Here is a 22,348-nt window from a genome sequence, read left to right as displayed (position 1 = left end):
GTATCTGAAATTCTATTGGGATGTTTTCTGCTTGCTCTCATTCATAATGCCTCATTTATTTGGTTCCTCATTATCTTTGACTGTCCTTATCATTGCTCTAAAATAATTATTATTTGTGTGGATACATTTATGGCCTAGGAGGAAGGTGCATTTCTCCACATATGTACATATATACATACATATACTTTTTTTTTTTTTTACTTTTCCTTTTGCTCTTGCCATGTGTGTATGTGCTATTGACCAGGATCTACCTTAAACTTAAACTTTGCACAAACTTGGGATTCCTTCACCCACCCAGGCTACTTGTATCTGGTATGCAAATCTATGCAAAGGCGTCAATAAGATTAAAACTTCTCAGGGATAGTTTTTAAAAAATTGTTTCCAATCTCCTTTGTTTTTTTTTTTTCTCCTCATATTCTCCTAAGATTTAAGACAGTCTTTCCTGAATGTTCTTGGAATTGGGGTAGGGGTTAGGGATGGTGTTGCTTAGTTCTGGATTGTCTTTATGATGAAGACATTGGCCATTTCAGTCCTCTCTTTATTGTGAGGGATGTCTCTGGTACAAGTCCCTACCTTCAGTGGGCCTTGGGCCTCGACTTATGCTTCCCCTGATGCCATTTGACAAAGCTCATGTTTGCCAGTGGTGGTAAATATCTTCAGTGCAACAGTGGTTTTCATCCTCAGTTTACCCCCAGGATTTAGCTTGGCACTTCTTGTAAGGTTCAATGTTTTTAAGGTGGTGTTTTTCATATTTTTTTCCTAGCATTTTTAGTTATTTTCAGTGGGAGAAATACTTTGAAAATAACTTAACGTGCCATGATCTGAAATCTTTGGTAAACTCTTCGGTGTTATCCCTGGTTATAATTTCTCCAAGTAGCTGGATCTAATTGTTAGAATCCGTATATCAAGTTTTAAATTTTCAATTATTGTATTTTTTAAAATTTTATTTTTGGAAATTTTATTTGGTTCTTTTTTATGTCTACCTGATCATTTTATCATCTTTTGGTCCTTATCATATTTCAATATCTTCCTTTTATTTCTATAAGCACATTTAAATATGTTTAATATTCTGTGTCTCATTATTCCAGTATCTGAGGTCTTTGTAGATCAGGTTTTGCTTTCTGACATTTAGCTGACTTTTGTTCTTAATTTTTGATGGCCTTCTCTCATATATGTTGTCAGTTTTTAAAAAATGATGAGCTCATGTGAATTGGAACATGGAAATTTTTTGAGGCCTGGGTAAATTCAGGTGTGTTTCTCCAGGGATTATTTGCAATTTGTGTTTGGAGGCTTTTGAGGCACTGCCACACCATCATCACTTCTGGTTTTGTTTTATTCAGGCCATACAGGCATATGAATTCTCCTTTCAACCTGTCAGAATGCATGTCTTGGTCAGAATTTTTTAGGGAAACTTTTCCTCCCTTTAGAGCCAAGGCTAAGACTTGCATGTTTCCTCTTTCTTTGTGTAGGTGTGTGTATGTAGGGGTGTGTGTTGTGGGTTATGGTTGTGATTCTGGTTCTCCCTTCCACCGGGCATGGCACCCTTTAGCGTTCCCTCATTTTTTTCTGGATAATCCCTAATATGTTTTCCCACACTGTGTTGTCCCCACACACATTTCCTATCCTCCAAACACGGAGTTCTTCAAAACAAAAGGTGGCAGTGGCATGCATCAGCAGATGCCCCTGGGTAGCTTCTACCTTCAGGGCTAACTTGTCTCTCTGGATTTCAACTTTTTCTTAAATTTTTAGCCCTAAGATATTTCTCATATTCTCTGAGCATCTTAGTTTGCATCAAAAAGATATTTTTGACACTTTATCCAATATTCTTAAAGGTTTTGTTCTGGGAAGACTCTTCAAGATATGTAGTCTGCCCCATTACCCTAATACTTCTTAAATTTTATTTTTAATTTTTCTTTTATAGGATTCAGTTTAGCTGCATTTAAAAGAAACAAGAGGAAACTAGAGCTGGCAGAAAGGGTGGAAACAGATTTCATTGAACTAAAGAAAAGAAGACAATCAAGTGAAAAGGTCAGGAGGTGTTTGAATATTAATAATTAATGTATCACAATGATATCTTTAATCTATATTTAGATACATGAGCTTCTAGACCAGTGCTATCCAGTAGAAATATAATGTGTGCCACATAAGTATGTTTAAGCTTTCCAGTAGCAACCTTAAAAGAAATAGACAAGTGAAATTAATTTTAATATTATATTTTACCTAATCCAGTGAATCCAAAATATCATTTCAACATGTAAGGAATAAAAAAATTACTAATGAGGTATTTTACTTTTTTAAATTGTCTCTAAAACCCATGTGTGTTTTACATTTACCACACATTTCAATTCTGACACAAAATTTTTATTGCAACTATTTGGTCTGTATTTCAATTTCATAAAATTAGCAGTTGCAAAAGTAGATTTATATACCCAAGTTATTCCAAACAGACTTAAAACTTTCTAGTGCTCAAATTGAATCCCTTATTTAAAATTAAAGTTATAACTAATTAAAATTAAATAACATTAGAAATACAGCTTCTCTTTCATGTGAAAGACATTTAAAGTACTCAGTAGTTAGATGTGGCGGTGGCTACTGTTTTGAAACATGAAGCTCTAGATAGTGATTCTTAACATGGCTGTTCAGGGGTTCTGGGTGTGGGTACAAGGAGATGTCTATTATCAGGTTGATGGTGGTTCTTTAATATACTCTGATTACATGTCTCTGTTCCCTGTTCTGATTCATTGTTTCCTTTTCGTACATTAGTGTGCCCTCATGAGTCCATTGTGGCATTCATTAGATGTTTTTGTAGGTAGAAAGGAAGTGAAAATCACAACAGTCATACTCAGCCTTTCTGCTTAGGGATTAGTTAACACGCTGTGCATGAGGGCATCTCAGGTAACATGATCATTTGATTAACTCAGCATTTCATTCATATTCTTTTTTATTCTTGTACACTGCTTTATGCCTTCTTTCATTGTTTTACTTGTCTGTAAATGGATAATAAATCATCCTTGATAATGACAGATATTTTCTCAGTATGTTGGCACATGAGTCAATTGATCAGTTTGGTTCAAAACCTTTTCTTTCCTTTTCTTTTTTTTTTTGGCTAGAGAAGAGTAGGAATTTAGGAGGCAAATGAATAGATTGATAAGTAGATCTCAGTGAAAGTAGATAGTAGTGTGCCTCATTTTCTTGGATTTCTGCATTCTGTGTTATGCCTGGGGGAGCAGATTTGGGATTTTTTTTATACTTAAAAAATTACATTAAAATTTACATACAGTGAAAAATATGTTTTCATATATGCATACATACCCATGTAACCCACATACCTGTCAATACAAAGAAATTTCCTTTTTTTTGTTCCTTTCTAGTTAATCTGTACCATCTATAGGCAACCATGGTCTGATTTTTATCACCATAGATGGGTTTTTTCTTGCTCTTGCTCTTTAGTAAATGGAATAATAGAGAATGTAGTCTTTTCTGTTTGACTTCTTTCACAAAAGGTTTTTGAGACATTGTATCACTAAATCATTTTTTTTAATTATTTGCTGAGTCATACTCTCTTCACTGAATATATTATAATTTATCCATTCTCCTTTTGATGAACATTTGGTTTGTTTCCAGTTATTACTATTTTGAATAAATTTGCTATGAGCAGTCTGTACACATCTTTTTTGTGTATATCATTTTAGGATGCATAGAAGTGTCAGTTTACCTTATAGATAAATATATTCATCTGGTTTTTACTTAGGTAGTTCAGTTTTTTTATTCAGAAACTATTGAGCAACTGCTCTTGTTAATTGAGCTGCATAGTTATAAAACAATGGTGAACAAGTGAAAGAAGTTCTTACTCTGTTTCTATCAATTGAAAAAAGAAACAAAAAAAGAAAAAATCAACTGAAATATAAGTTCTAAAGTATAAGATATGAACTTTCCCTTTAACAGACTTCTCCTTAGTCATTTTTCAAGGATAGTGGGGCTGGGGCACAGTTTGGCCCCATGACAGTTCCCCAGCATAAGGGAACCTGGGAATTCGAATGGGTTGATATAATTATCTCATAAGTCATGGCTTAGGGCATGTCACATTGTCTTCCCAAGCAAAACAGTGGCTTGCACTTTATGCAATTACTTGTAGTCAATATAATGGGATAACAGACATTCGAACTGTATTCTTGGGGGACTGGTAGTTAACTAACTGGGGTAACTGAAATACCCAGACTCCTTGTCCCTTGTAGTTCCCTTCAGTCTGGACTTTGCCGATCACGTGTTCCTGATATAGTTTGGCATGTTCCTGTGTCCTTTATAATTCCTGCAAATTGGAAGCTGGATCTCCCCTAACCATAGTGTCAAGGACTATCATCGTTAGCATAATTATCAGTGATTTCCAGTGGTACATGTCATGAAATGAGCACAGGTTTTAATTTTGTGGTTTTGCTTTGTTTAATAAAAAAAGAAAAATGTAATTGTATTGGTACTCATCTTTGTCATATTGAAAGAGGAAGCTTTGGATTAAAGCTATTAACTCCTTGGCCAATTTCTCTTCTTGGTTTATGCCACAGAACTGACTGAAGTGACTTTAGAAGAGTTGCTACAAGGAAGCGATGCACACATTGGAAAACAAACAGACTCAATGCACACTATAATCTAGATTTCATTAATATCAGTTTCAAATAGCTAGCCTTGGATATGGCTGGAAGGGATGTTTTATTCTTACAGGATTAAAAGAGGTTGGGAGTATGTTTGATCTTAATGTTTTTGATGTTTCAACCCTTTTTTTCCTTCCCCCTCTTCATTTTTCACAAGCAGACTGTTGAAATAGTTTCCATCTCATTTTCTTTAATAGCACATCTTACAGTTGAATGTACATAGTAATTCTTTGACTCCTCCCACCACTTTTATGAAGCAATTTAAAATTTTCAATTAATTACAATGATTTTTTTGGTAAAGCAGTACTTGTGTAGGGTAGTGAAATGAAAGGTAATCAGATTTTTCCACTGCGTGGATATCTTTCATTTTTCCATTTCTAATGAACAAATTTAGTAATTTTTTGCAGTGCATTTGTTGCTCTCATATAATATTGTTTGTTCCAAACCACTCTAAAGAGATGTTATGACTTTTAATTTTGTGTTCTTTAGCCACCACATAGGGACATCAAATTGGCCACATGTTTCAGAAAGGAAATGTTGGGCCTTGCTTTGTGCGCTTCATATAAATATATTCTATTCTTTTGAAGTATATTGTGGGTAACATTTTTCCCTTTTATCCACCATCTTGAAATTATTATGTAAATGCTTAACTGTATCATACTAAATCACTGTATTTTTTGGGTGAGAGGTAGGTTAAGATCAAAGAAAATAAATGCACACACACAAAAACCATGTTTTCCTCAGATTGTTCTATTCGTACTTGTGTATGTATCTATACATTATATATGCAAGAAAAGGAGTAATTTGTCTTTTCTAGAAATTTACTTTTCTTGATCTGAAATTCATGGTGTTTCTCAAGAAGGTGGTTTGTGCATGAATATACAAGTAAACAAAAGTAAGAACCTTTGGTTTCTCTTTTACATAAAGATAATACTTTACATATTAAGTTTTCTCATAATTTATCCTGTGAAGTGATTATCTGCTGTTCATATTATTTATTTGAATTGTAAGTAATATATTAAAAATTGCATTTGCCACACTAAGTATCTCAATTACTGGGCAAGCCCAAAGATTTTACATGTAAATCAATAGGTAGGTTAAGAACCTAATTTAAAGTATTTTTCAATCACCACCACCTCATGCATTTATTTAGATTATGGAGCCTGATGATCAGCATTCCTTTGCTGTATAACTTGATGGGGATTTTTAAAAAAAATTGTCTGATTTGTAGTCAGTTCATTAATATCTAAGCCCAGCACTTTGAACCCTTAATGATAGAACAGTTACGGTGATTTTTTTCATTTCAGGAGAGGCATTTTAAGTTCTTATTTAAAGATTCAATTGCCTTAAAGCTATACTAAGTCATAAAGTTATGAATGAGGTAAGATTGAAACAAAAGGTCATCATTAACAAATCTTAACTGTTGTTTTATTTTGCAACAGAAGTATCATGCTTTTTTCCAGAATGCTTGTTGTAAGTTGACATTGTGTCTTGTCCTCCATTAATTTTTTAGTATTTAACAGCTTTATAAAGTCTCCTTTAATTTTCTGTATTTAACAGAATTAATGAAGGGAATAAAAGAGAATTCTTTCATTGGAATAGTCTATGCTGATCTTGTATATAATATAGAATTCACCATATTGTAGCTTTCTAACAGGAAATACCTCTAGTGAATGGAATCTCATTGAGACTACAAAGAGAAAGAAGTCTTCCCACCTGGTAATTGGCCAAGACTGTGGTGTTAAAGAACCTCGTATTCTAAATCAAAACATTTAAATATGTCTTCATATTATATCACTATGCACTAGTGACCTGAGTTGACTCATCACAGATACAGCGATGCTGGTGCATGTATAACTAATAAGTCCCCCAGAATAAACCAATACATGAAAAGATGGGGGGAGGGGGGGGATTCACACATTAGTAGCAAGTATGTTTTAAGATCAGAAGACAAGAATCAGTGCTTAATTAGGTTGAAGTAAAACTATCTGTGGGATTTTAAAGCCTCTGTTGGGCCACCTCTTCTCTAATAAACCTGGAAGATTTTGAATAAAATCTGAGACTGGAGACCTCAGACTGGGATTACTTGAGGAATAGAGGGCCTGTGGTGCAGGCTGGATGGAGAGCCCATCCTGCATGATGCTAAGAGATGAGGTACAGTGGACCAGAAGTTCTAGTCCAGGAACTGCCATAAACTAGTTCAGATGCCTTAGAAAAACTTGGAACCTTTTTTGACTTCAGTTTCCTTAGCAGAAAAGTCAGCATGTCAGGTCAAATAATTACTGTGGTCCTTTCCAGCTCAATAATGGTCTACCACATTTTCATTGGCAACATGGAATTTGTCTAAACCCCCTTTGATTCTCTCATTTAGAGATTCTTTATTGTAGTGGATCCTAAATCTGGCTAATAGTTTCGCCTGGGGAGTTAAAAAAAATTTTTTTTTCAATTTTATTGCTTCATATTAATGAAGCATAAATCCATCCAAAAAGTATAATCAGTGGTTTTGGTGTAATCACATATTTGTACATTCATCACTTCAGTCATTCTTAGAGCACTTTCGTTATTCTAATTATAATAAAAAACAAACAAAACTCATCACCTCTTAGTCTCTCTATGCCTCTCATGGTGTACATAGCTGCTAATCTTTTTCCTTCTTTCTAGTATATTTGTATTTATATTTTGTAAATACAGTCTTATATCTACAATATCACCCCTATTCATGTTTTACATGGGGTTTTACTATCTTAAACAGTCACATGGGGAGTTTTAAAACTACTCCTTCTGGGTCTGTACTCTAAATATACTGAATCAAAATCTGCAGGGATGGGTAAACTGTTGTACCACAATGTGAGAACCATTGTTTTGTTCCTCCTAATATGTTACAATAGACCTAGGAAAGCACCTGAAAAGTAAACATTGCTTAAATGCTCACAAAATGCTAGAGGAGTTAGGAATTTCATATTGGAATCAGCTAATAACCATGTTCATTCATGTTGTCTTAGCTCTGTTCCAGGTAGTCTAGAACTGCTTTCTCTGAGCCGCAGTGCTTTCTCTTTGCTCCAGAGTTTGTTTCCAGGTCATTTTCATTGTTCATAGATCAAGTCTTCATCAGGCATCCTGTTCCCTCAAGTCAGGGTCTCTTGCCCTTTGTATTCTCCCTGCCTAGCAGAGAGCACCAGGCACATAGCAACCATTTATTGAAACTTGGTTTGAAGGAATTAATCTAAATTTATATTTCCATTCCCCTTTTCATGTCCCAAACTGTTTTATTTGTCCATTTCTACCTGCCCGTTGCAGGTGTTTCACTTTTTTTACCTATCAGACTCAAACTCATTGTCTAAAATAGAACTCTGTCATTCTGTCCTGGATGACTGCAGTAGCATTGTAACCCATCTGCCGGCAACTGCTGATGCCCCTTCCTTCAGTTCTCTACACAGCATCCAGGGAGTCATTTAAAGGACAGATGCTGGACGTTATATATCCTGCCATGACCCACTGAATGTACTGGGGGAGAGTGTAAACTATAATCCATGCGGTGCAGCAGTGCTCCAGGGTGTATTCACCAAATGCAGTGAATGGGCCACAATGAGGAAAGAGGTTGTTGATGTGGGGGGAGGAGTGGGGTTGGGGGAGTGGGAAGTGGGGTGTATGGGAATCTCTTATATTTTTTAATGTAAATTTTTTGTGTTTTATGTATCTTTAAAAAAAAGACAATTTATTATTTAAAAAAAAAGTGAAATTGGGCTTTGTCATCCCCTGCTTAAACCTTTCTGTGACTTTCAGTTGCTCTTAGCAGAACCCGCAGGATCTTACATGGCAGGAGCAGGTGCACCTGTCCTTCTTTCTAATTTTTTGCCCTGTCACTCCTTCTGGGTCACCTTGCTTGCCAAGATTCTTCCTGTGATGCCCTTTGCTCCTATGATTCCAGATTCTGGGAATACTGCCTCTCTGCCTCCCACCTTGCTCACTTTAAGCTATCCTACTGCCCCAACTGTCTCTATGTCATCACTAGTGTGGTTATTTAATCTTTCTCTTCCCCTTAAATATAGATTCCGAGAGAACAGGGGCTGTATCTGTCTTATGCACCGTGGTTTCTCAGTTTGGCATATAATAAGTGCTCAATAAACATTTGTTTAATGGAGACATGGTCCATTAATTGTTTTCTTTTCCATTATTTATTTCTTTTTCTTTTTTCTTTTTTTAAAGATTTATTTTTTATTTATTTCTCTCCCCCCACCCATCCCAGTTGTCTGTTCTCTGTGTCCTTTTGCTGCGTGTTCTTCTTTGTCTGTGCCTGTTGTTATCAGTGGCACAGGAATCTGTGTTTCTTTTTGTTGCGTCATCTTGTTGTGTCAGCTCTCTGTGTGTGTGGCACCATTCCTGGGCAGGCTGCACTTTCTTTTGTGCTGGGCGGCTCTCCTTACGGGGCGCACTCCTTGTGTGTGGGGCTCCCCTACGTGGGGGACACCCCTGCGTGGCACGGCCCTCCTTACGCACATCAGCACTGCGTGGGCCAGCTCCACATGGGTCAAGGAGGCACGGGGTTTGAACCGCGGACCTCCCATGTGGTAGGTGGATGCCCCTCCATTGGGCCAAGTCCACTTCCCTCCATTATTTCTTTTTGATAGATTCACCATCATCCAAATCAATACCTTTCATCCTTGATGGCCTGACTGTTGGAATATCTTCACTAGCTTCCTTGCTTCTAGCCTTGTTCCATTCTTCTTTTGTTCTATGTACTATTCCCAGGTGTATTTTCCTAAAAACATCAGTATTGGTCTTATCACTCTGTTGGGAGAAACTTTAGTAGATTCTCTACTGTCTGTAGATTCATATCTAAATTTTTGTTCTGATTTTAGGAACCTCTTGAAATCTGGCCCCAAACTACTTTTCCATTATTACTCTTCCAGAATGATCTTTTTCTGAAGCCAAAGGCCCACAAAAAACTATTGTTTTTTGTGCATTTGCTGAAGGTTATTTTTAAGTTTTTATTAATTCATAATATTTTATAATTAAATAATATTCTATATAAAGTAATATTTTTTCCCAAATTCTACTCAATTTATTCATTTTTTAAAAAATATTACATTAAAAAAATATGAGGTCTCCATTCACCTCCACTGCCCCCACCCCACCACTCCCCCCACAGTAATACTCTCCCCCATCAGCATGACACATCCATTGCATCTGGTGAGTACATCTCTGGGCATCGCTGCACCCCATGGCCTGTGGTCCACACCATAGCCCACACTCTCCCACGTTCCATCCGGTGGGCCATGGGAGGACATACACTGTCCGGCAATTGTCCCTGGAGCACCACCCAGGACAACTCCCAGTCCCGAGAATGCCTCCACATCTCATCTCTTCCTCCCATTCCCCATACCCAGCAGCCACCATGGCCACTTTTTCCACACCAATGCCACTTTTTCTCGATTATTAACCACAATAGTTCATGAATAGGATATCATTAAGCCCACTCTAATCCTTACTGTATTCCTCCTTCCTGTGGACCTTGGCTTGGTTGTGTCCATTGCACATCTATGTCAAGAGGGGGTTAGATTCCACATGGATACTGGCTGCAATCCTCCTGCTTTCAGTTGTAGGCACTCTAGGCTCCATGGTGTGGTGGTTGACATTCTTCAACTCTGTGTTAGCTGAGTGGGGTAAGTCCAATAAATCAGAGTGTAGGAGCTGAAGTCTGTTGAGGCTCAGGGCCTGGCAATCATAATTTAATAATAATTTATATAGAAGTCTCTGCTCACTGGAATTCTAATCCAAGTCCTCCCTTAAGGGCCACGTTAAATGCTAGCCATACCAGAACACATTTCTTATTTTTACTTAGCACGCGTAACAGGTGCTTAATAAATGCCTGTTGAATTGCAGTGTCTTACTTGGCACATTTGATACTTATATCCTGCCTTGTGATTTTTCGATTGGTGCATGTAGTTATCACAAGCCCATGGAGGCATGAGCATTAGTGTCTTTACTCAGTTGACATTATTAATTTAAACATCTATAATCAACGATTCTAATATTAATTTTTAAAAGTACAGTTTTTAATTTTTTAAAAAAGATACTTTAGTTTACATAAAAGTTACACACAAAATATAAGGGATTCCCACATGCCCCACTCCCCACACCTTGCCCACTTTCCCACATTAACTACATCCTTCATTAGTGTGATACAATTTGTTACAATTGGTGAACATATTTTGGAGCATTGCCACTAAGCCTGGATTATAGTTTACATTGTAGTTTACATTCTCTCCCTCACAATTTTGTAAGTTATGACTAGATATAGAATGGCTTGTATCTGTCATTGCTATGTCATTCAGGACAATTCCCAAGTCCCGAAAATGCCCCCATATTACACCTGTTTTTCTCTCTCCCTCCTCTTAGAAACTCCAGTGGCCACTATCTCCACATAAATGATAAAAATTCTTCCATTGCTAGAATCAAAATAAGTCTAAACTAGAATACCATCAAGTCTACTCTAGTCTATAGTTCATTCCCCAATCCTGAGGATTCTAGGATGGTGATGTCCACTCCACATCTAATTGAGAGGAGCGTGCCATCCCATGGGGCAGATGGATGGGACTATCTTGCTTGCAGTTGCGGACTTTCTCTGTTCCTTGTTAGTATTCCTGGGTGAGTCCAAAGAGCTGTCAAGTAGGTGTTGCCAACTCTGTTGAGATTCAGGGCCCATCTGGCACATGTACAGCCCAAAGATTTAAGTCTCTTGGACATACACCTGTCAACTCTAGCACTAACTATAGGTTCAAATAGAAGGGGCAGAAGAGCCATGTGTAGGGAAAACACACCTGAGTCCAACTTTGTCACACTGGCGAGTGTAAGTTCCCAAGTGGGGCCTACAGTAGGACATTATACTCCTCAGCTATCTGCCCTGCCTGTAGTGTCTGGATGTCTCTGCTCTTTGAGGCAATATTTACTGTGGCAGTCAATGAGAGCCTGCTGAGATGTGCATAAGGATGACCTCTAAACTCACTTTGAAGTCTCTTAGCCATATAAACTCATTTATCTTTCCCCTTTCCCCTTTTGGTGAACGTCTTTTTCCAGTTGCATTGCTAGTTGGTACTTGTTAGTAATCCCTTGGTGCCAGGGAGATAATATTAATTTTGAGAGAGAAAAAACACAAAATACTATTTTCATTAATAGGCTTCTAATGGTCTTTCAAGATGGTTTTGAATGTATTATATAAGTGCTTCAAACATCTACTAGTCCAAAACAATACTTAAGTTTTTGACGGTGTTTGCATCTGGGGATAGAATAAAAGAAAAAGGTTCAGTTGTCTGATTATTACTAAATTTTATTGTAAACTTTATTGTACCTGATCAGTATTGTTGCGGTCTTAAAGGTAATATGTAAATCACTGGGGAAAATAACTGTCAGTAAATATCCCATAATCTTAACAGAGTATTCCAAGGAGGTGAGTCAGGAAGTGTCCACACGGGGGCATGCTCATCTAGAGAAACTTGATCAAGCACCTTTCCTGTTCTGCAGGTAAAAATGCCTGTTTAGAAATGCTCTTCTGCACCAGGGCTTTTTCTAAGAAAAAGTATCCCCATCACAACAGGAATTCCTATCCATTTTCTAGCACCTGTTTATTTTTTATGTGTAATTTTCCAAGGGGTCACAGGAGTCTTAGGAATGGAAATGTGGATTGCTTTGTAAGCTCAGACAAATTTATGAGTTTTGTAATTGCTTTAAAAAAAAAAAACTTATTATTTTGAAATAATTTCAAACTTACAGGACAGTTCCAAAAGTAATACAAACCCCGTACAGAGAACCCCAGCTTATCCCCACCTCCAGGTACTCAGATCCACCAATTTTAGCATTTTGCCACCTTTGCTTCTATCATTCAAACCCTTTTATCCTTCCTTCCTTCCTTCCATCTCTCCTCTCTCCTTCCCTCCTTTCCTTCCATCCTTCCTACCATTTTCTGAATATTGGGGAGCATGTTGCACATATCATACTCCTTGAGCATATAATACTTCCACATACATTTTCTATGAAAGTGATTGTGATTGTTCACTTATGTAACCACTGTAATTACAGTTATGGAATTCAAGAAATTTTATATTCCATGTTTTTCTTATGTTCCAATAATGCCTTTTGATCCTCTTCTCCTCCATTGTGGAAACAAATATACAAATTAAATCTTCCCATCCCAACCCCTCCCAAGCATACCAGTCTGTGGGATTAATCACGTTCACAATGTTGCAGTGCTCTCACCACCGTCCATTGCTATAGCATTCCCTTCACCCCAAAGGGAAATCCTATACTTTTTGCACCGACTCCATTATCTCTGCTCCCCACCCCAGTAACCTGTATTGTACCTTCTGCTTCTGAGTTTGCCTTTCCTCTCTTTTCTTTGTGGTTACCATGAGGCTTTAATTTTACATCCTAAATCTGTAACAATCATGTTAGTTTTGATACCAACTTAACTTCAATAGTATACACCCACTATGTTCCCACCCCCACCTTTATGTACTTCTTGTCACAGATTACATGTTTATACATCATCATGAATCCAAAGCCACTGATTTATCATTACATGCTGTGCATTTGCCATTTAGATCCAGCAGGAAGTAAAAAGTGGAGTTACAAACCCCAAACACAATAGTAGTGGTTTGTATTTGCCCATGCCATTACCTTTCCTGAGCTCCCTGGTTCTTCATGTGGCTTTAGTCAGTTGTCTAGTGTCCTTTCCTTTCATGCTGCAGAACTCCCTTCAGCACTTCTTGTAGGGCCAGTCCAGTGGTAATGAAGTCCCTCAGCTTTTGCTTATCTGGGAATATCTTCATCCCTCCCTCATTTTTTTTTATCCCCCCTTGTGGCTTTTTGCATGCTATCTGCTCTCTGTGTCTGTTCATTGTGCGTTCTTCTTTTGTTTTTGCTTGTCTCCCTTTTTTTGTTCTTCTTGTTGTGTCACCTTGCTGAGTTGGCTCTCTGCAGTGCCTGTGGGCTGGGTGGCACTCCGCAGCGCTTGCGGGCCTAGCAGCTGTCCACAGTGCACAGGCAAGCCTGCCTTCACAAGGAGGCCCCTGGACACGAACCCAGGGCCTCCCATATGGTAGACGGGAACCCAGCTGATTGAGCCACAGCCCCTTCCCCCTCCCTCATTTTTGAACGATGGTTTTGCTGGATATAACATTCTTGGTTGGTCATTTTTTGGCTCTCATCACTTTGTGTCTTCCCCCAGCCTTCTTGCCTCCTTGGATTTCATTGAGAAATCGGCACTTACTCATATTGAGGCTCCCTTGTATGAGACACATTACTTCTCTCTTGTTGCTTTCAGAATTCTCTTTTTATCTTTGGCATTCTACAGTTTGATTATAACATGGTGCAGTATGGATCTATTTGGTTTTATCCTGCTTTCAGTTCATTGAGCATCCCAGATATGTACATTCATATCTTTTGTGAAATTGGGGATGTTTTGAGCCGTTATTTATTTGAATATTCTCTCTGCCTCCTCTTTCTTTCTTTTCCTTCTGGAATTCCAGCAGTGCATATATTGGTACAGCCAATGGTGTCCCACATGTTCCTAGGGCTCTGTTCATTTTTCTTCATTCTTTCTCCCTTCTCCCCATGCTGGATGATTCTACTTATCTTCAAGTTTGTTGATTCTTTCTTCTGTCCGCACCAACCTGCTATTGAATTCCTCTGTTACTAGGGTGGTCTTCAACTCTGTTGTTCCTTTTCAAAATTTCAGGCTCTTTATTGATACTTCTCTTTCTTCATCTGTCATTTTCCTCATTTCCTTTAGTTGTTGTTTTTTTTTTTTTTTTGGTCAATGTTTTCCTTAGCTCTTCAAGTATTTTTAGGACCATTTTTAAAAAAGTATTTGGAATGGCCCAGGTCTGATCTTTCTTATTGATGGTTTCTACTGTATTAATTTTCTCCTTTGCCTGGGCCTTTTTTTTTTCCTGTTTCTTTGTATGTTTTGTAATCTTTTTGTTGAAACTTGGACATTTTGATATTTCAATGGGTTCTTGCTGAAATTTAGACTCTGAAGTGTCTGTTACTTAATCTTGTATCCAGATAGTGTTATGACAGAACTTTCCTGAATGCCAAGAGCTAACAACAACAACAACAACAAAAATAGAAGGAAAAAAAAAAGAGAACACCTTTGACAGGCTCTGCAGGTTGACCTGTGGGTGTGCTTTTCTTCAGACCTCATCCATACACTGAATTTGGAGAACAGCTTCAGGCCAAAGTGTAGGGGCCTCTGTTTCTTTCTCTGCGTGTGTCTTGTCCTTATGTATGTGTATACTTGTCCCTGGAAATTCCCCCATTTACATGGATACAAATGCCCCTGTTCCCTAGGAAACACTTTCCTCCTGGTCCCAGGTACTGCACTGTGTGTCCTGCAGTCAGCAATCCCTTGTCCCAGGCAGCCACTTGACTGCTTTCCCTCAGTGTTCTTCTACATGCAGGGCAAGTTCTAAGGTTGTGAGCCCCCAGTCAGCACCAGACAGACTGGGCCAGGCATACATGCTCTCAGCATGTGCACGAGGGTCACTTTGCTCCCTCTGGAACCGGGACCAAGGCTCTGCACTGGGCGTATGGTGGGCTCTGTGCTGAACTGGTGAGGGTGTGGGGCCAGCCAGCGTGCCAGGAGGTCCTACCACTTTTAATGGCCTTTTGCTTGATTCAGTACTTGCCCTTTTACTGCATTTCTTTAACTATTTGCTAGAACTTTGAGAAAAATGTTTCTTCAGTCTTGTTGGTTATTCAACTTCTATGGGTGGTTGGATCCCTGAAGCTTCTCATTCTACAATCTTTTTGTTGTTGTTGTTGTTGTTCTTTATTTTTTTGTCTTTATTTATTTTTTAATGTTATATTAAAAAAATATGAGGTCCCCATATACCCCCACCCCCCTCCCCCCACTCCTCCCCCCACAACAACAACCTCCTCAATCATCATGAGACATTCATTGCATTTGGTGAATACATCTCTGAGCACCGCTGCACCTCATGGTCAGTGGTCCACATCATAGCCCACACTCTCCCACAGTCCACCCAGTGGGCCATGGGAGGACACACAATGTCCGGTAACTGTCCCTGCAGCACCACCCAGGACAACTCCAAGTCCCAAAAACGCCCCCACATCACATCTCTTCCTCCCACTCCCTACCCCCAGCAGCCACCTTGGCCACTTTCTCCACACCAATACCACATTTTCTTCGATTACTAATCACAATAGTTCATGAATAGAATATCAGTAAGTCCACTCTAATCCATACTCTATTCCTCCATCCTGTGGACCTTGGAATGGATGTGTCCACTCCACATCTATATCAAGAGAGGGCTTAGATTCTACATGGATGCTGGATGCAATTCTCCTGCTTTCAGTTGTAGGCACTCTTGGCTCCCTGGTGTGGTGGTTGACCTTCTTCACCTCCATGTTAGCTGAGTAGGGTAAGTCCAATAAACCAGAGTGTTGGGAGTTGCAAGTCTGTTGAGGTTCAGGGCCTGGCTATCACATGGTCAGTCCAGAGATTCAGGTCCCCTGGGTATACATTAAACCCCAGCACAACTACAGTTTTGGTAAAAGTAACAGGAGAGACTTGTGGACAAAGATTACATCTAAGTCCAGCTCCATCACACAGAAACACAAACTCCAAAGTAGGGCCAACTGAGATGGCACTGAACCCTGTCTGCTATGACCACAGAACCTGTGGGTCTCTGTAGCCCTCAGAAGATCCAATACCTGGGTTCTTGATTGGCGTAGGGCCCCCCGATTGCTTTTTTTTTCCCCCTGTGTTGAGAGCACTTTAATTTTACAAGCACTGTTATCTCTTCTGTGAAGAAATGTTAAGATTTGCACAATATCCTTTTTGGCTCATTTGCTCAAGTGAGAGGCTGTGCTCTGTTTTCATTGCTATGTTGATCTGTACAGCCTGCGGTTAGGAGGTGCTCACCACCAAGGCACCTGGGGTAGTGCATGGGAGTTGAGTGATTTTTTTTTTTCCACCAGATCTTCAGTTTTTCTTATCCAGTTGGCTTTTTTGCCTTCAGCCTCATCATTATCACCAGGAAACATTTATTGAGTAGTATTCTTTGTGCAAGTTTTTAAATAGGTTTTTTTAGGGGTAAGTAGTACACATGGTACCTAGGTCTTACCCTTTAAATATTCGATCCAGGGAAATGAAACACTTAAAGGAAATCGCACCATTTGATGTCTGCTGGGAGATTGAAAGCATCATTGAGAACCACCGTAATTAATTGGCTAGGGAATTCACACGAAGGTCTGCTAAACTTCTTATGGCAGCCTTGAAGGAAGAGGTGGATTTTAAACTTGGTTGAAGGGGAGGACATAGATACTTAGGTGGAGGGAAAGTTCGTTCTTCTGGGTTCGACAGCTTGTAAGTGGATGAGCTTGGTTGCACCACAAAATTTCATGGGACAGAGGTTTCAAACACAAATGCTTATGGAGGCCAGGCAGGTAACCTAAACACATGAGTCAAATCTAGAGAGGTCTGATAAAGGTGGCAATACTTACTCCATCTTAAGGTATTAATGTGTATATATATGTATGTGTATATGTGTGTGTGTGTGTGTGTATATATATATATATATCACCAAAAATATACATTTATTGTCAGACCAAACTCTAGTTTAGGTAGGTATGATCCTGGGTGTCAGGGGTGTCAGTTAATAAGGTGAAACTGTACTGTTTTTAGCAAAGCTAAATAGGTCATAGAGAAATAAAGTTCATAGCCAGAGCCACTCCATGCATCTTGCTACTTTCATTGCACTAAATGTTCTTTGGAGAAAATGAAGAGAATATTTTGAAATATATATGAATGGAGCCCATTTTGGTGGCTGTTTGCATTAAGCACCAGCTTTTGAGTATTGGTAGTCTCTGAAACTATCATTGAGGTTAATTTAAATGGTATTTGTACTTGTAGATATAGTACTATTGTATTGTCACTTTAACTTTTATTTTGTGTCCTAAAATATATTTAGCTCCTTTCCTATTCTTTGTAATTCTTTGATTTCTTACTACTTTCTAAAAATATTTTAATGTATTGAGGAATAAAAGGAGAAAGCATATGGACATTTTCTTTCCCTTTTATTTTCTTATATACTTCTCTTTAGTTATTAACATATTTTTAGTTTTGAATAATAATTTCCATTTCTGTGGATAGACTCATAATTATGTGGCTAAATAGTTATTGCTATATTTTAAACATCTCATATCAAATAAATTAATTTATTAAATCAACCTCAAATATTGTTCTTTAATCTGGAGAAGGTCGAATATGAACCCTGATTAAGTGACTCGTCCCAATTGTTGTGGTGTTTCATTGGCAGGAATAGAATCCAGATTGTCCATGTTGCCTTGTAGTCCTTTATCTATTATTCCCCACAGTTTTAAGACTTAGTTCAAAGGCCAGTGGAGCTCTGGTATTTAAAAGAAAAAGTGTAATTTTATCCAGAGATGGTAAATGTATGCCCTGAAATGAAAGAGAGACCAGAGGGCCAGACCACAGCCAGGTGTTTCTGGAAAGAGCCAAATTGGACAACTAAATTGAAAAAGGTTGCTTGCTCTTATAAAGATACTTTCTTGCTGTCTATTTAATTAGCAAAGTCTTAGCTCATTTATATATGTATTTTTTAATCTGCCCAGGTAGTGAAGTTCATATCCCATTAGTGAGTATATTGGTAGCATGTTGTGCTATCTCTGTTATTGAAGTATTATGTTATACATGCCTCTGTGAAATAAAACTGTCAAATAATCTTGATTCCCTCCTTCTGCCTTGAACATATTTCCCAGACAGTGATGACTGGATATAAGATAATAAAGGATGGCCAGCTTTCCAGTGGAAGAAGCAAACTTAAAACTAAAGTATAATGTGGATATTATTCACTTAGTGCTTTTAGGAAAGCAAGAAAACTTGGAGTTAAAGAAAATTGAATTGGTTAGTAAAAAATGAGAAGCATCTGATCCAGGTGCCAAATGATCTAAGAGGATGGGAGGTCAGCAAAGAAGTGTTAAAAGAAAATATTGAATGGAGGAATGTGTGACCAATACCAAGGCATATAATTTCTTTTTAGATAAAGTGAGAGGCTTAATGTTTGATGGCTACAGCCTTAGAAGTTTGTTTTGAGCTGTAGACCAAAGGGCATGCAAGACCTCCTGTAACATGGATCACTCCCATGTTGAGAGAAGCGGGTCTGGACTTCAGTTTGGTTATTACAGGAACCAGTCTAAGACATCACAGCTGGTGTTTAAGGACATACACTTGGGAAATAACTCATTTTGTAGTAATGAGCAAAATTATTCTGTTTATAAAAAGCCTAAATATGAAGGAATCAGAGAAATGGGCACAGTTTGGATCATGCATTCAAATATTGAGCATGGTGCAGTTTCAGAGGGCATGATGCTTGAGTTGTTGGTGAGTTGTTGGTGAGGTTCAATGAAAAGATATTTATTTCATGAAACTTTGTTAGTTGCTGTTTACAGGTATATGATGGGCAATATCAACTAAAAAAAGTTCCTTGAACAAGCCAGTGTTTGAACTGTGTTCCAAAACAGGAAAGAACCTGTTTTAAGGGTTTAAAGGTGCAAGAAGGGACATACGGGAATCCCCTATATATTTTATGTAACATTTATGTAATCTAAGTACCTTTATTTTTTACAGTTTTGAAAAATAGCAGGTAAAATGAGACTTTATTTTGAGGGATAAATAAATCAGTCATTGCATTATGAACAACAACAACAAAAGACTAATTACCACAATGTTTGCAGAGGGAATAATTTATAGTGAGATGACTGAATGGTTCAATGCCAGAGGTGGGGGCAATTGTGGTGTAGGGCAGTGCAGTCCTTTCTTCCCTCCTTCCCTCTTCCCATCCTTCCTTCCCTCCTTTCTTTCTTTCTTTCTTTCACTTGCTGGTCAGTAAGTGGGTATTTGATTATAAGTATTATTTAAATATACATATGAGTTTATTAACTTGTTTTTTACCATTATATTTTATTTTTTATTTTTTAAAAGATACTTAGATTACATAAATGTTACATAAAAAATGTAGGGGATTCCCGTATGCCCTACTCCCTTCTTCTCTCACATTTTTTCACATTAATAACATCCTTCATTAGTGTGGTACATTTGTTACAATTGATGAACACATATTGGAGCATTGCCACTAAGTGTGGATTATAGTTTAAACTCTCTCCCACACATTTTTGTAAGTTATGACAAGATAGGTAATGGCCTGTGTCTGTCATTGTATTGTCATTCAGGACAATTCCCAAGCCCTGAAAATACCCCCGCATTACACCTGTTTTTCCCTCTCCCTGTCCTCAGAACCTCCAGTGGCCACTGCCTCCACATCAGTGATAAAAGTTCTTCCATTACTAGATTATAGACTATAAGTCTATAGTAGTGTAACAGTAAGTCTGCTCTAGTCCATTGTTCATTCCCCAGTCTTGAGAATTCTGGGATGGTGATACTCATTCCACCTCTAAATGAGAGGGGGCTGCAATCCCATGGGGTTGATGGATAGGACTCTCTTGCTTGCAGTTGTAGACTCTCTTGGTTCCTTGATGTGGTAGTTTTCTATCATCACCTTCTTATTAGTTGCCCTGGGTGAGACCAATGAACTGGAGAGTAGGTGTTGCAACTCTGTTGAGATTCAAGGCCCAGCTGGCACGTGGACAGCCCAAAGATTTAAGTCTCTTGGATGTACACATACCAACTCTAGTACAAGTAATGGGTTCAAATAAAAGGACAGAACAGCCATGTGTAGGAAGCCACAACAGAGGCCACCGTTGTCACTTTGGGGAACATAAATTCCAAAGTAGGGCCCCCTGGCAAGGCACCAAACTCCTGAGCTATCTGTCCTGATTATAGTGTCTGGATGTCTCCAGAGACCTCAGGGGCCCTGATATTTGGGATAGTATCTACTTTGGCAGTCATTGAGATCCTGCTGAGACATACATAAGTGTAACATCTGGAAAGACCTCCCAACTTACTTTGAAGTCTCTTAGCCATATAAACTCATGTATCTTTACCTTTTCCCCTTTTTGGTCAAGGCCTTTCTCCAGTGGCATTGCTAGTTGGTGCTTGGTAGTAATCCCTTGGTGCCAGGGAGGCTCACTCCCAGGGGTCATGTCCCATGCTGGAGGGAAGGTAATATATTTATATGCTGAGTTTGGCTTAGAGAGAGGCAATATTTGAGCAATAGGCAGGTTCCCAGGAGGCAACTCTTAGACACCCAGTAATACTAGGCTAAGTTTCAATTTCAAGAGTAAATGTTCATAAGCATAGTCATCAATATCAAGGGCCCATCAATGGACCATCCTCCTTCACTAGTCACTGCCCTGTACTTGGGGTATTCTTGGTATTCCATTACAGAATGTGGCAGAGCTCCTCAAATGGAAATTTAATATTCCTTTGGTTATTGTGTGAATCTCCACCCACCATGACAATGCCCCATGAACATTTGAACACATTTATATGCCTAATATGTATGCCCAAGTGAGCTTCCTCCCATGTATCCCCTATCACTGACATTCCGTACCAGTGATCCTTCCCTGCCACGGTTGTAACCCTTCTGTGATCCAAAACTTGTTAAAAAATGAAGTCAATAAAACAGCCAAGTACAATTAATAAGAAAATGAAATAATAATGATAGTTTCAAAAATAAATAAAATACAAAAAAAAATTTTTTTTAAATTGGCCCACTGACAAGGCACTGAACTCGAGAGCCACCTGCATTGACCATAGAACCCGTGAGTCTCCATAACCCTCAGGAGCACCAGTACCTGGGGTTGTATCTACTTTGGCTGTCTCTGGGATCCTGCTGAGATGTATGTAAGGGTGACCCCTCTATGACCTCCCGACTCATTTTGAAGTCTCTTAGCCATATAAACTCATTTGTCTTTACCATTTCCCCCTTTTATTCAAGGTCTTCTTCTAGTTGCATCACCAGCTGGTGATTGGTAGTAATCCCTCGGTGCCAGGGAGGCTCATCCCTGGGAGTCCTGTCCCAAGCTGGGGGGAGGGTAATGCATTTACATGCTGAGTTTGGCTTAGAGAGTGGCCACATCTGAGTAACATGGAGACCCTCAGGAGGTAACTCTTAGGCACCCTGCAACTCTAGACCTAGTTGAAATTTCAGGCACACAGGTTCATAAGCATAGTCATCAGTATCAAGGGCTCATCATTGGACCATCCATCTTCACTGGTTTTTGCCCTTGCTCTTAGGGGATTATTGCTGTTCCATTGGGGAATGTGACAGAGCTCCTCTGGCTAGGAAATCAGCACTCCCTCATTTGTTGTTTGTAACTTTAACTACTATGAAAATACTAATATCTGAATGTGCTCCTGAGTGTGATGGAGTTGAACTCAGATGTGACCTTTTTACACATGTCTCTTCTGTCACTTTTACTGAGCCTGTGGTTGGCACTGGGATTGGTGTTTACTCAGGAGACTTGAACCTCTGGACTGGCCATGTGCCAGCTGGGCCCTGAGCCTCAGCAGAATTGCAAATCCTACTCTCTGGTTCATTGGACTTAACCAGATCAGCTATCAGGAAAGTGAAGATGGTCAACCACCACAGCAGAGAACCAAGAGTGCATGCAGTTACAAGTAGGAGAATTGCATCCATCAGCCATGTGGGATCTAAGACCCTTTCGATTTAGAGGTGGAGTGAACATCACCATCCTAG

General features: G+C 38.8%; 1 protein-coding gene across 2 annotated transcripts in view; it reads left to right on the top strand.

Moving 5' to 3' along the window:
* Positions 1–22,348, top strand: part of TASP1 (taspase 1) — a 274,012-nt gene that overhangs the window by 88,239 nt on the left and 163,425 nt on the right. For both annotated transcript variants that reach the window (XR_011647284.1, XM_004475274.4), the window contains exon 8: positions 1,922–2,028. Coding sequence is in view for 1 of the 2 variants with exons in the window: in XM_004475274.4 (XP_004475331.1) it covers positions 1,922–2,028 (107 nt within the window). In the remaining variant the exon portion in view is untranslated. The remainder of the gene's footprint in view (positions 1–1,921; positions 2,029–22,348) is intronic.

The sequence above is a fragment of the Dasypus novemcinctus genome, chromosome 24 (assembly GCF_030445035.2).
Source record: "Dasypus novemcinctus isolate mDasNov1 chromosome 24, mDasNov1.1.hap2, whole genome shotgun sequence".
NCBI classification, from domain to species: domain Eukaryota; kingdom Metazoa; phylum Chordata; class Mammalia; order Cingulata; family Dasypodidae; genus Dasypus; species Dasypus novemcinctus.
Note: the sequence above shows the minus strand (reverse complement) of the source record. Positions and strands in the feature narration are given on the sequence as shown.